The sequence below is a fragment of the Chanodichthys erythropterus genome, chromosome 10 (assembly GCF_024489055.1).
Source record: "Chanodichthys erythropterus isolate Z2021 chromosome 10, ASM2448905v1, whole genome shotgun sequence".
NCBI classification, from domain to species: Eukaryota; Metazoa; Chordata; class Actinopteri; order Cypriniformes; family Xenocyprididae; genus Chanodichthys; species Chanodichthys erythropterus.
Window position 1 is genome coordinate 42,344,784 of NC_090230.1, and position 14,147 is coordinate 42,358,930.

At 39.7% G+C, this 14,147-nt stretch overlaps 1 protein-coding gene across 5 annotated transcripts in view; it reads left to right on the forward strand.

The window, feature by feature from the left end:
• The first annotated feature begins 457 nt into the window (after positions 1-457).
• robo3 (roundabout, axon guidance receptor, homolog 3 (Drosophila)) overlaps positions 458-14,147 on the forward strand; it is a 77,292-nt gene continuing 63,602 nt past the window's right edge. For all 5 annotated transcript variants that reach the window (XM_067399256.1, XM_067399260.1, XM_067399257.1 and 2 more), the window contains exon 1: positions 458-968. In XM_067399256.1, coding sequence (XP_067255357.1) covers positions 905-968 — 64 coding nt within the window. In that variant the 5' untranslated portion in view covers positions 458-904. The remainder of the gene's footprint in view (positions 969-14,147) is intronic.

Sequence of the window (14,147 nt, forward strand, 5' to 3'; positions counted from 1 at the left end):
GATTTTAAAGGAAGTGTTCAACCAAAAATTAAAATTGTCTTCATTTATTTACTCTCAACACAGAAGGTGATGTTAGGCTCAATGACAGCCTCGGTCTCAATTCACTGTCATTGTTTGGAATGGCAATACAGTGAAAGTAAATGGTGACTGAGGCTGTCAGTTCTGACTAACATCTTATGTGCTGCGCGTGAAAAAAAATCATGCTGGTTTGAAACAACATGAGGGTGAATAAATAATGGCAACTTTAATTACTGGGTGAACTATCTCACAGATCCTCAAGCTTGAATTTCCAGCGATCTCTGCAGGGTTTTGGGAAATAGAGCTACTGGCCCTTTAAGAGCGCAGTTACCCCAGTGTGGGTAACTGCTGAAGGTAGTCAGGGGGGTGGGCTTGAGCCACGAGACAGTCGCCCGTAAACGCGAGAGTAGTAAATCCGTTCATTCACAGCGAAGGGAAGACTGCGGGGCAGCGACTGAGATGGAAATCTGACTGAACGGGCTATTAATGAACGGATACTTTTTCCACACACAGGGAAAGCTCTAAAAGAAATATGTTTTGCCCGTGAATTGAATCTTGGAGGAAGTAAGAGCGTCTGGGACAGACTGTGAGCATCACATCTTATCTGTCCGTTACATTGACTCTTTATCTGTACAGATCAGCGCTCGAGCGCAGCACACAGCGCGAGCACATAGGAAGCGCACGAGAATATGGAATATTTGTGAGGCTCAGATTAACCTGCACAGTTTTTATGTGTTTTTGGGTCTAGTTTGTAAAGTTCTTCAATGTGACCGCCTGTTCAAACGCGTCTCCTCTCACTTCGACCGGATTGTAGCGCTTTTTGGATGATTTTAGGGACTGTTTGTCCGGATAAAGGCGACTGAAGTGGACTTTATATCTGAGGGTGATGGAGTTTCGCAGGACTTTAGATGCGCTACTCGTTTCGTTTGCCCTCATCTGCTTATCTCAAGGTAAGCTGGAGAAAATACAACACAACAGATGGCTATATGAGGATTATAATCGCAAAACCTTGTGAATTAGTTGTCGACATCTTCTCTGGTGGTTCTGAATGTAAATATTGTCTTTTTTGTGGTGGTATTTTGTTGAGGTATATTATTTTTCTTAGGTTGTGTGGTGATGATGCGCATCCTTTACATAGATAGAGACAGCACTTACAGATAGCAGCAGAAGTTTTATAGCATGCATTTTTTTTCTAATATTCAAAATATAGACATGTATTGGTTGAAGAGATATTCTTCATCTTAAGTAATAGTAAAATCAAACATTTTTTTATTTAATTACACAGGGTCTCGTGTCATTTAAGACGAATATAACTTACATATACAATACTTTTAGTGTAAACAGATGATTTATAGGTTTATCCTTAATACATAGTGTTTATACTTGAGCATATGGTCGAAACAGACCAGTTGACCCAGTTTACAGTAAATGCACTTACTTTAGGACAGAGCAGCACTTGAATTCAATAAGATTATCTTAGAGAGAGAGAGAGAGAGAGAGAGAGAGAGAGAGCATAATATTGAAAAACTACACTTCTCTTAATTAGCACATTTTCACTAATGCACTGTATTAGGGTTTTTCAGATCTCAAGGACCTCTCATTCAGAGTTCAAACTCAGGGATGAAGGGTAGATCAGTAGTTAGAAATTAGTCAAGAGCATATTTTTTGTATATATTATATAAGTGTTCATTTGGACCCCCTGGGCAACCTTCAGGACCCCTGGTTGCAAACCCTGGCTCTGCAGAGTCACAATCTTGCATAGCTTGAACTGAATCATGCTTGGGTATTGCTGGCCAACAGAAGCTCTGTTTTATGGGGCAGTAAACATTGCCTCTGAGATCTGTCCTCCAATATAACCGCAGACCAAATCTGCCACTGAATCAAGGGCAGCACAGCCGCCAGGCAAGGGATGAAATGACACGCAAAGCTTTTATTTGACTAGATCTATAGCCCTGTCTCAGTTGTGTTGTCAATACTGTGTTCTTCTTTTGTATATTGAGCAGATCTGGTCAAACTAAAACCCTTTTCGTTCTCTATAACAGGCTCATAACCATCCAAAAAGTGAGTCTGGATTAGTTTGGTGTAGTTGACTTTAGTGTCACGCGTTGTCCCGTTCTTTTCCCACGCCTCTGACTTAATCCAGTTCAGGTATGTGGCGAGGGCCGCTGGCTGTCTCCTTTAGCCTTCTCACACCTGATAACGGTTTTGAAAGAAAGGCATTGAGTTACTCTTCAACTTTGTCATTTATAGGTGCCTGATCTCTTCTGAGTGTGACTCTTGTGTATTTGTTGTTTGTCTGTGTTGCATTTGTAGTTCGAGTAGGACGTGTGTTTGCCCGGCTTCTTTTGAAGTTGTTTTAAACAGCCACAAACAGCTGTCGGCTCTTCCCGGATTGTCCCCAAACATGCATTTAACGACTGCCGGCCTTTGACTCATTCGGTAATGACACCCTTTAAAACAGATGAACCTTATTGGAAAATGACTTTTAAGCACAACGTTTCTTTTTTATTTGTGATTACCACATTTGCATAATGCAAATACAAGGATCTGTAGCCGTTACATCCTATACTGTATAAGCATTTGATTGGCAGCATTTCAAAAGCTCTGCGACTTTTCACATAAAGTGTGTCATTTAGGGTTTTCCTTCATATGCGACAGCTTATTCTGATGTCTTGCGTCTCCAGGACTGTCGTCGCTCCTCAGATCAGAAGAGAGGCATGTTTGCGCGTGTGTGTATGAGAGGTGTGACTCAGAGAAGTCTGCGTCTCCCTCTCGCACGCTCGCTCGCTCGCACAGTTACTCCCTGTCTCCTCTGTGTAAACAGTGTGCTGTCGAGAGGCTGTCAATAAGGAGGAAGATAAATGCCGCATCCCCTACTGAGCACGCTCTGATGTCTCAGTCTGATTTCTGTCCCGGCACATTCACGCTCTTTACTGGATTCTTGCCGGGAGACAAAACAGCTTGGCAGTATCTTTCCCGCACTCTTTTGTTGTTGCCGCTGAGATCTTACTTAAGAATTAATACTGGCTGCACCACAAATGTTCAATTAAAACATTTTAATATGCTTTAAAAAGTGACACCTTTGATTAGAAGCACATATTTTTTACAAACTAAGAGCGTAGCTCATCTCCTAAAATAGCACGATTTTATCGCCTCCTCTTTGTGGAGCGAATGGCAGCTTTTTAATTGGTCAAGAAAGGAAGCCAGAAGCACATACGGCTCTGGTTTTATGAGTCTAGCGCTGACAGGAAGTTTGAATTGAACCCTAAAGACATTGGTTCTGGCTGGCGTGGCTGTGTGGGGGTGAATAGGGACACAAAACAATGCCTTGGCATCAATCTGTCCAACCTTGTGCCTCTGACCGCAGATGAAGACAGTTTAATGGCCCTACGCATTAGTTCCAGTGGCTGTGGTGACCCTCAAAGCCGTGTTCAAAATAGGAAGCACCATACGAAGAATTAGAAGGGCCAAGCTAAACTCCCTGAGTGTTCCCTAAGTTTACTACCAGTTCCCTAAGTGACTTTTCAGCTTCCTTTAACACTCATCTGCGATTGTTTTCTTGAAGTGGCCGCTTGTTTACAACGTTTTCAGATGCTCAAACTGTGTTGTGGAAACAAGGATCAAAAGAGTGGCATACATAAAAGGATCAGTATGTTTAAGGAGAGATATTGTCCGGACATCTGCAAATACATCATTCATTTAGATTCGTTGTCGATGGGAATTTCATCATTAATGAAAGATTTTTTTTTTTTCCAATTTGGCACACTGACCCTGACTGAGGTTTGATATTTAGCTTCCTTATCAAGAAATATAGTTGCCTCTCTTTTTAATCAGAAAATTTCTCACTACTTCAATATTGACATGCCCTACAGCAGTGGTTCGGTGATTCTCTTTCTTATCCAATAACTCGATAGTAGGAAGTGTATGTCAGCAATACTACAAGGAAGTTCATGGTTGTTCCAGGGATTTTTCCAGTATCAAAAGTATTACTTGTCAGGCTGTAACAGTTGCATTTTTTTCTCCCCAGCATTTTTGTTTTTCTCTTCCATCATCTAATCATATAAAAAAAAAAAAAAAACGCAAAAAGTTCAATACCTGCATAACATACATATATAAATACTTTATTTAGTAGGCTAAGCTTTTGAAACGCATACATTAGCTGCATTTGTTCGTTGCTTTCCTAATCCAACAGCATGGTATCACAGTAATCCTCTTTTTTGGAGGATTACTGTGATACCACACACACACAAAAAACTCATGTTTTAGGTTTATTTTTCTGCCTCTCAAAGGTATATTGTTGTGGCATAATTTTTACAACATTTTCATTTCACAGTAATTTGCTCATGAAATTTCTGTTAAATGTGTACCTGCCGCGTCCAACATTAACTTGTTAATTTCGGGATGGAAGGATGGATGGATAGATAGATAGATAGTTGTTAAAAAATGCACTAGTTTAACTTTTATATTAACTTTTATTTACTTGCCAAAGGCAATATTTACTTGCATTTGGTGCTTGCTTTTAACTTTATTCCATGCATACTCATCGTTCCTCACTCTTTAAACATGTAAATATACCCATTAGGATAAGCTTGTTGAGGACTTTGGATGGTTTCAAGTGGGTTCTGTGGTTTATCTGTGTGAGAGTGTGTGTAAAGAAGCTGTGGGCAGCCGTGGGGCACTGCAGGGGCCACCTGCGTGCCAAGGCAGCATACCACTTACATAGCCAGATGAAGGAATCTTAGTATCCAGGCCTGGCGCACAATTCCCACGGAATGAATTCTCACCCACTCATTTGATTATCGGATCACTTTTGTGCAAAAAATTAAGATATTCTTCTTGATCCACGCCTTCTGACAAACAACACAGTATGACTGCTCATTATCAGGGCCTGCTGAGCCTATTACCACACTTTCACACCGAGCAACAACTCACTCCAACTCCTAAACAGCTGGCTTGTGCTTTGAGTGTTTACATGGTGCAACTGTGTTGTCCTTGGAGAAGCAGAGACCTCTGGTTTGTGTTATATTCGCTCTGTTTACTAGGCTAGTTGATGCAAACAGACCTGGCTAATAGTGTATATATGTGTGTGTTGGGCACACTGTAAACAAAAGGGCCCGGGGCCGTGTGTGCGCTCTCATCAGGAGCTCCAATTTAATGACTCAGTCTCTATCTGCATGGGCACCGCTATTAGATTACCTTCATTAACACACACTTCTTTCTCGTTCTTTCCCCTCTTGGTGCCTTTGTTTACACACTTTTCATGCTGTTCAACTTCTCTCCTGTGCTCCTGTTTGGCTTCGACTCCCCGTTATCCTCATCGGTCATGATCCTTGTGTTGTTTCAGTAAATAACAGTTGCCGGGTTCAGAGGGCTATTAGACATGGACATTACGTGCGCGGTTGTCGTTTAATGGCCGTGTAGATCAAAATCGCAGCTTGGCAGAGCTGGAATTGGTCCTTGAGTGCAATGCAAAGAATGTTGTGAATGTTTTTCCATGGTGTAAGTATACTTTGTCTTTGTTGGAGCGATTGAAGTGTTAACAGGCTGTTGTCGTTGTCTCCATAGACGTGTGACAAGACTTTGATATTATATCAGCTCTATTATATGCTAAATAGTTTCAATTACAACAGGAATCTGCTGCCTTTCCTGCTGAAAATATGATGATTTATGCTTTTTGCTGGTTAGTTTTGTTGGACCAACATGAAAGTACAAAGTTATTTGTTGTTTGTTTTCATTTAAAGTGTTTAAATTCATTTTTTGTGACTTTTTATGTCAGGTGGTACAACCAAATAGTTGTATGTATATACTGTAGTTGTACCACCTGACATGGAAAGTGTACCAACCTACCAATACTTGAAATTAGCAGTTTTTACCAGTATTTGAGAGAGATCTACAAACCTTTTCACTCTTCCACAAGGATCAGTTGGGGTCCTCCGGATGATGCATTATCATGTTTACTGTTATTACATTGTAAATTCATTATAAAAGAGCCATGTTGTGCCACCCTGACATTCCAATTGCTGGACAAAAGTTTTTCAATTATCTCAACAGCTTTACAAATACTGATATTTATAAAATTTGTTTATATGAAACCTAAAATTATGCCATAGTTTTTAATTTTTTTTTATTATTAAGACACTATTTTAAATAGTTTTCTTGTCTGTTCATTTGTTCGGACAGTTGCACCACCTGACATTTTGGTGGTTTAAGATAACAAAACATAAAATAATATGTTTTATTTAAATAAAATAAATTCAAATTCTAAAAATGAATTCAATCTAAATAGGTTTTATAGAATAGTGAAGTATGTCATGAATTCATCAAATTATTTTAAAAGGAACAGCTCTGACAGCTCTTTACAGCCTTGTTGCTCAGTGAAATTTGTTAGCAAGTTTTCTCATAATGATTTGTGCAATAGAGAGACTAAGAATTGCAAATCAACCAAAAAAATTTGTATATTCAGTCTCTAACTCTCAGACCACAGTGAGAAATGAACCAGTGCTCTGGGCAAAACTGCCAACAAAAGTGACAGAAATGCCCCAGTTACCCAAAATAGGGCAAAAATGCTTCCAGAGGGAATTCTCTTTTATCTCATTTCAAACATTTGATATATTTTATATAAATACATGTACATTTTGCAGTGTTTCAGACCTTCATGCTTGAACAGTCATTGCACTCCTTAGCAGTGTATTATAGCTTTAGTGGTACTTTGTTGTAATACTATATTCTGTTTTCAGTCTAAAAAATGGAAATTAGTCTTATTAATTTTGCTGCTAATGCTATGCATTCACTTTGTCAGCATTTGAATGCACTACATTATTATGCACTCCATGCAGTCTTTTATCTCATGTGCCTTTCTCAAGTAGAAAATTCTTCCCTCCCTACATGTCAGTCTTCAATCTAGCCATGCCAGGACCGCTCATGTTTATGACCAACCCAGTGAGTCATTCTTATGCAAAACACCCACCATCTCTGCAAGCACCACTTGACTTAAATGTTAAACCTGTTAAATGTGTGAATCACTAATTGAAAGCTATTCAGCTGTGTATTTCACCAATGCAGTGCCATATGTTGCAGATCTTCAGAAACATTCACAGGTTAAGTCCAGTGCTAAGGGAAGCCTAGGGGTTTTCTTACCCCTCATTTTGGTCATTTCCTCCTGCAATCATCAGCCATCAGAGCAACAAGAACACATCCTGAATGTGATATGTTATCTCCTGGACCTCAGGGGGAGATATGCAGAGTTCCCGCTGTGCTGAGACTAGACAAATGTTGAATATAGGCACAATCACGCTTTCCCTGAGCATGTATTTAACATGAAGCCTGTCCGTACAGTGCCGACTACGCCCTAGTCCTTTTCATCTCTGTCTGTTTGACTTTCAAAGATCCAGTTCATGAATAGTCAGGTTGGCTCTCGATTGAAGGCACCGGCCATTGAAGACTGAAAGAATTTTAAAGAGGCTGTATAATTTTTGATGAGAAGAAAGTGACTTCAAAGCCCGCTTACACTTTGTTTTACCTTTTCACTGGAATTTGACCTGAAGCTGAAAAATGGCAGTCTTAAGGGATCAGGAGACGAGGCGGTCTTCTGGGGGAACTTCGCTTGTGCTTAAAAGCGACTGGTGTGAATAGCAGAAAAAAGATCAGGTTTGTCAAAACATCTAGATCTGCTTTACAGTCAAATTCCTCACCCTGAAACTTCACTTCCTGCTAAATTTGTGGTTCTGTGTGGGCCTCACCTAGGGATGTTGGGGTCAAGCGGAAAGTGCGAGGTGGGATTAATCCAGCGGAACGTGGTGCACCGCTAGGAGGACCAGGAAGCTGATGGTATCTCAACCAGTCTTGGTATGCTATTCGCCCCAACCGGGCCACTTCCATTAGCGGGGCACTGAAGAGGTCCAGACAACACAGAGCAGCTGGGACGGAGCTCCGCTGTCGCCACCATGCACAATTTATCTTTTATTCCCTACTTCTTCCTCTACAGTCGACGCCCCCTTGAGATATGCGATATGCCATTGACATGTATTCCAGATGTGTTTTTCTTTGGCCAGGAGAGTTGAAATTACCGGAGGTCAGGGAAAACAGACTGTGGTATTATTGTACCGCCTTCATAGAGGGTTTGTAGAATCTGAATGAACCCAGGCAAAAGTGTCTCAGAGTACTGATACATATCTGAATATGTGACTGCATAAAAAGACAGCCATTCCCAGAGAAAAGCAAAGGGAACTACAATCTTTAGATTCCTCACAGCCTGTTCTGGAAATGCTCTCACACTAAAGGAATGAACTAGTTTGGCAAGTCCAGGGTGACCAAGAGGTTGTATTTTACGCTTCATGGCTTGATCACCTTAGGCTACTCAGAGCTCAGTGTTGTTTGAGATCGCAGGGTTTAGGGTCAGCACTTAAAGAGATTCGCACTAACAGGTCGAACTGCTGAAAGAATCGTATTTATTCCCCTCCTCTTTTCCGGCAAGTCTACTCATGGGAATCCACTGAAGGATCAATACCTTCTGCTGGACGTTGCTACTGCCCAGCAGAAGGTTCATTTGAAGTACTGTTTATTTTGTGAAGTGAGAAGGTTCTTAAAGCAATGGAGAGGCCAGATGAGCCTTAGCTTTAAGATAAAATCTGATGTGTCAGGAAGTCCCATTTGCTCCTCTCTAAAGATTAAGCATTTAGGATTCGTTTATATATCACAAAGTGTTTTGTCCAGTTCTCCTCAAAGTCGGAATGCATTTTATCTCACAAAAATAAAATAAGCTGGTAGTTGACATGCTATACATAATCTAAAACTATTTTAGACAATGGATTTTCTTAATCTTTACTATACATGCAATTTTATGATTTCATATTAATTGAACAACCACAAAATATATTATATATTAGGATAGATGTTTATTCTATTAATTTTATTTTGGTTATTTTTTAATTATATTTATTTATATATTATATTGTTTTAGTTTTTTTTGACTGGTCACTACTTTATTTTTCAGTTTTGCACAATTATTTATTTACACTAAGTGCATCTAGCCCGTATTGTTGGCAGAGGCTATTACGCTTAGTGTAAATAGCATCTATCGCTAAGAAAATATGCTATTTTTCACTTAGTGTAATTGAATCTAGTTGCTAAATAGCCGCTGCCATATTATTAGTAGTATTTATTGTTTTATTATTATTTGTTATTAATATATTAACCAGTCTCCTTTCGATTTATTATTTTTTGGCAAAAGTCTTGATAAATTTATTCTATGCAAGTATGCAGGCTGCAAAAAGGGAGTATTTCTTGTCTTGAACAACATCAAAGCTCATGTAATGGACACACAGCCTCTGAACCCACAATGGTACATTGATTTTATTATGCTAAGGCTCCATGACTCGATGCTGTCTCTTGCTGTTGGAATATGAAACCCGCCTCATCCCCTGCAGTAAACACAACATCTTTTGCTGTTTCCTAAGCAGGAAACACATAAGCAGCTCTTGCCACAACCCCTAAAGGTGTCAAGTTGCTCTGTTGAAGCTGTCATGGAATTTTTGTGCTTGCCACTTCACTTAATCCATCCTGGTCCCAACCTCGCAGGGTTGATTCAGGCAGAAGCACACTCATCCCAGAGGAAAACAGCAGCCCTCCTGTGTAATTTGATTTCCTTTTTGCATGTGACCAGCTTCACTTTGTCGTCTCACCGTCAGAAGCCATGGGAGTAAAGAGCGCAGCTTTATGACTCTGGGTTTGTGCTCTTTCTCAAGAGCCCCTTTGTTGTTTGTAAATGCAAAAAAACAGATCAGTTAAGAAAGAGTGAAGGAAAGAACACCCCCCTTTCTTAATTTAACTTAGGGTAATGAATGCACATTTGCAAATCAATTCCCAGATTCCAGTGAAAAAGGAGGGGTGCGGTTGTTAAATAATCAACTATTTAAAGGGGGCGGGAAGCCACAAAAGAATTGCAGATGAGGGTTGGGAGAAAGAAAAGTTGGTCATTTTTGTCTTTGGTGTTAAACTTTGTGGTTTGAGTATCAAAGCTTTGTGCTTTTATACGATACCACAATTTGACATGTTGCAAAATTGTTTTAGATATCAAAGCGGATCTTGTCGTATTCATCTAAGGAACAAAATCAAACACTTTTGTATAAGATTTTATACTAATTTCGTCCTGCACAGGTCATTTTCTGCATTTTAATTTTCACTTCTTTAGAACTACTTAATTCATGTTTCCTTTTTGTGACCTCCAGGTTTTCACACATACTTCAAGGGAAGGAGACAATTATTAGATCGACATCTGACCTTTCCTTTCACAGTTGTCATGGAAATCCTTTGGCATTGACACCTTCTCTTGGAAGACTTTTGAATATTTGCATATGTCACTGCACTTGCTGTTCTGAATCAGATATTGAAAATTTCCCTGAGCATGTGTTGTTACTGCAACATGGTTTGCATTATCTATCTTTGTTTAGCTGGGCAGTGTTTAGAGATCTTATTTCCTTCCCCCAACACTGGAGATAAATATTCTTAGCACTAAAAGCCCCTTGGGATTGATCAGAAGGATTGCCAGATGCATGTATTTCCTCCCAGAGCTGGCTCATCTCGCCCCCTCTTCCTTCACATAACAAGGTCAAACCCCTATTACAGTACAAGGGCTCGATACCTTTAAGAGCAGATGAGTTGTAGTTGCAGCACCTCCCTTTATGCCCGAATCAATCTAACTGCTGGAACCATTACTAGTGTGTCACACAGTGAGATTGCCACTTGTATAGGTTCTTCCAAATAGGACATGCTCTAATTTCAGCTGCACTTACAACATTTAATCCTTAACAGCTGGACAGAAGCAAAGAATTAGCCTAGAATTGTTAGGCTAGGTTGTTTTGGCTGGCTGCTAGGATGTTGCTAAGGTGCTCTCAGTAGGATTGTGCAAAATTCAGAAATAAAGAATTGGCTCCCTTTAATCAATTTTAAAGGATTAGTTCACTTCAGAATTAAAATGTCCTAATTTTTCTCACCCCCATGTCATCCAAGATGTTCATGTCTTTCTTTCTTTAGTCAAAATGAAATTAAGGTTTTTGAGGAAAACATTCCAAGATTTTTCTCCATATAGTGGACTTCAACAGGGTTCAATGGGTTGAAGGACCAAAATGTATATATATACTTTTTAACTACAAATGCTCGTCTTTCACTAGTCATGTATGACGTCGGCAGAAGTACCGTGGTAGGGACGTTCGCTTTGTAGACACTGCATCGATACTTCGGCCTACGTCATGCATGACCTTTCCAACGTGATTACGTAATATGTGGCGCATCACAGAGCTAATGCAAGATGAGCATTTGTGGTTAAAATGTATATACAGTTTGGTTTTTTTGTTTTTTTTAATGACCAATTGTTTCACTAGATGAGACCCTTATTCCTCGGCTATATTGAGAAATCCTGAAATGTTTTTCTTAAAATTTCTTTTCGACTGAAGAAAGAAAGACATAAATGTCTTGGATGACATGGGGGTCAGTAAATTATCAGAAAATGTTAATTGTGAAGTGAACTAATCCTTTAAGATAAAAGTTTACTACTAAATTTCTGTGAGATTCTGGCCCCTACATATGACTCCGGTACCTCCTCCAATGTAACTTTGTTATTTTGGGGTGGCATATTCTCATATGCTATGTGAAAGTCATAAGTGTACTCATCACTTAGAAATGTAATCTTTCACAAGCCGCATGAAGTATCATGTCTGTAGTACAAACGTACAGTATGTGACTTCAAAAGGAGTGACTTGCCTTGGCAAGCACCATTAATAATTAATGCTGGCAAGATTGTCTCAGTTTTATTTCACTCTGCAACCAGAAATCAAGCACTTCCCACAATTCACAGTGGAGCGAAGCAGCCATTTGTGGCAAGGTTATTAAAATTAAATCACCTTTGTTCTGCCTTATTCACTTCCTTATTTGAGCACTTCTTTCCTACCTTGTCTGTACCAGAGACATTTTAATGTTCATTTCCAAGTGTTGTTACATAAAAGATGCTCTTGGAGATGTGTTATCTGCCTCAGAAGGCATTAAAGTGTACTGTTTCCCCAAGGGTTGATTTCTCTGACAGGGTGTGAGACCACAAATTTCCTTTTTAAAGCCTTAGGGTTGTCAAAATCCCCCAAACGTCCGTTGTAGGTCTTGTTTTTTACAAGTAGCAGTTCTAGCACCTCATAACGGGAACTCTGAAGACTCAGGGTGAGAGATTGATCAACATTCCAGATGTTGTTTTCCACTTCTGTATGCATATTCAGTCACACTGTTAACCTGTCCCATGTCCCCCTGGTCTTCCTGAGGTCACATTTAGGTGAGGTAGCTGCTATGTTAGTAGCCGTTTAGCTCAGTCTTTACTTTCCATCTCTTTCCCTGCCTTACATCTCCTCCGTGGCAGGTTGAGAGTGTTTGGGCTGTTTTATTTATAAGTCTGTTCTTGGATTCTTACCCCACTGTTTCTCCTCCACCCCCTGCCAACCGCAGTCTGTTCGGCAGTCCATAAGTGTCCGCTAAAAGCTATTAGCCAAACCCTGGCGGTCTCCGCTCCCTTAACCCAGCGGGGCCACAGGGCTTTTTGTTTTCAGAGAGTAGAAGGGCAACAGTCCTGGGGATTTGGAGGTGAACACAAAGCTTGCGGTTGGCCTTTGCCGTCTCTCGTGGACGGGGCCCAATGTACTACTACTGTAAGGTCATTGTGTCATGTTATTCATGGCCAGGGTAAAGTGGTTGGGAAGTGGGTTTGTTTTAAGTTGCATTAGTCTCTGGCCCAGGGGTGTTTATCCAGTTGACTGAATATGAAGTAATAAAGCAAAGTAAAGCCTTGCAGATCTGAATGGTAAGAATTAATCCTTAAAAGCACTATTTGTAATGCCATGTTACTAGTATAAACAGAGGAATGTTAGATTAGAGTATCTCTATGTAGGCAAAATGCATTAGCGCATTTTTCCACATAATCCTGTGTAACTTTTATGTGGATTTTGGGGTGATGATGGACGTTTTCCCTGTAGCTTTTTGTTACAGCTATCACACATTATTCATTTCCAACTGAAGGATGTTTTCACCATCCCTCTCTCTGACTGCTGGAAGTCACAGTCGCTCTCCTGTCACAAATTTTAAACCCCAGTATAATTGTTGCCGCCGGGATCGGTAATTATTTCCAAAATCACCATGCACAATGATTCACTTTCATCCCCAGATATCTCATGATGGCTGAAATTCCCCGGTCTTGTTAAGAAATCAGTTTGTGTTGTTGTTATTCATCCATAATTGTCCCACCACCATACTGTCATTCAAATTGGGAGAGAGAAAAGCAATTTCAAAGCTTTCTGAAAGCCTACCTGAATTACCATACCACCGGTCCCCCCCTACCCCCACCCAACAACTGTGTGAAACAAAAAAACCCTTGGCAGTCAGCATGAATTCATATGCGCCTTAAAACAGAAGACAAATTATATATACATATCCAGGCATTCCAGCTACTGTGGGATTGAAATGCATTTCTGTTTTCTTTGATAGCTGTTGAATTTAGAGCATGTAATTTTCATACTGCTAGTTGATATAACATGTATATGAGCAATACATATGTATAACCCCTTTATTTTACCTAGCTGAGTACTGGCGGAATTTGTATTTTACATCCTTGTCAACAGTGACATGAATAATCAACTTGTAAAGGTGCCATTGGTATAGCAGGTGCTGGATCTGTGTTTGTGTTATCTTGGCTAACCTCCAACTGGAATTAAGAGCTGTTTTTGGTGTGAAGTGAGAATTTTTACTCTTTGCTTAAATTTATGGGTTATTTTTTGTTTGTTTGTTTGTTTTGCAAAAAGTAGTCATCAAATTTATACGTTATTTATTTAGATTTTTACAATGTTTCCTAATCTTGTGTGAAGTTTTTGGTGACAAGTACACTCAAAGTGACAATTTTGCCTGACATCACAATCACACAACTTACGAATGATATATCAGCCACCATATCGGTATTGGCCGATATATGTTCATTTTTAATGTTTTAATTTGGCCGATATTTTAAAGCCGATAAATAATGGATTATTTCCTTCCGCTGAGACACTTCAGATGTGCTCTGTTCACCATGATGGTTTCGAATTGCTTGAAATATGATTAGAATC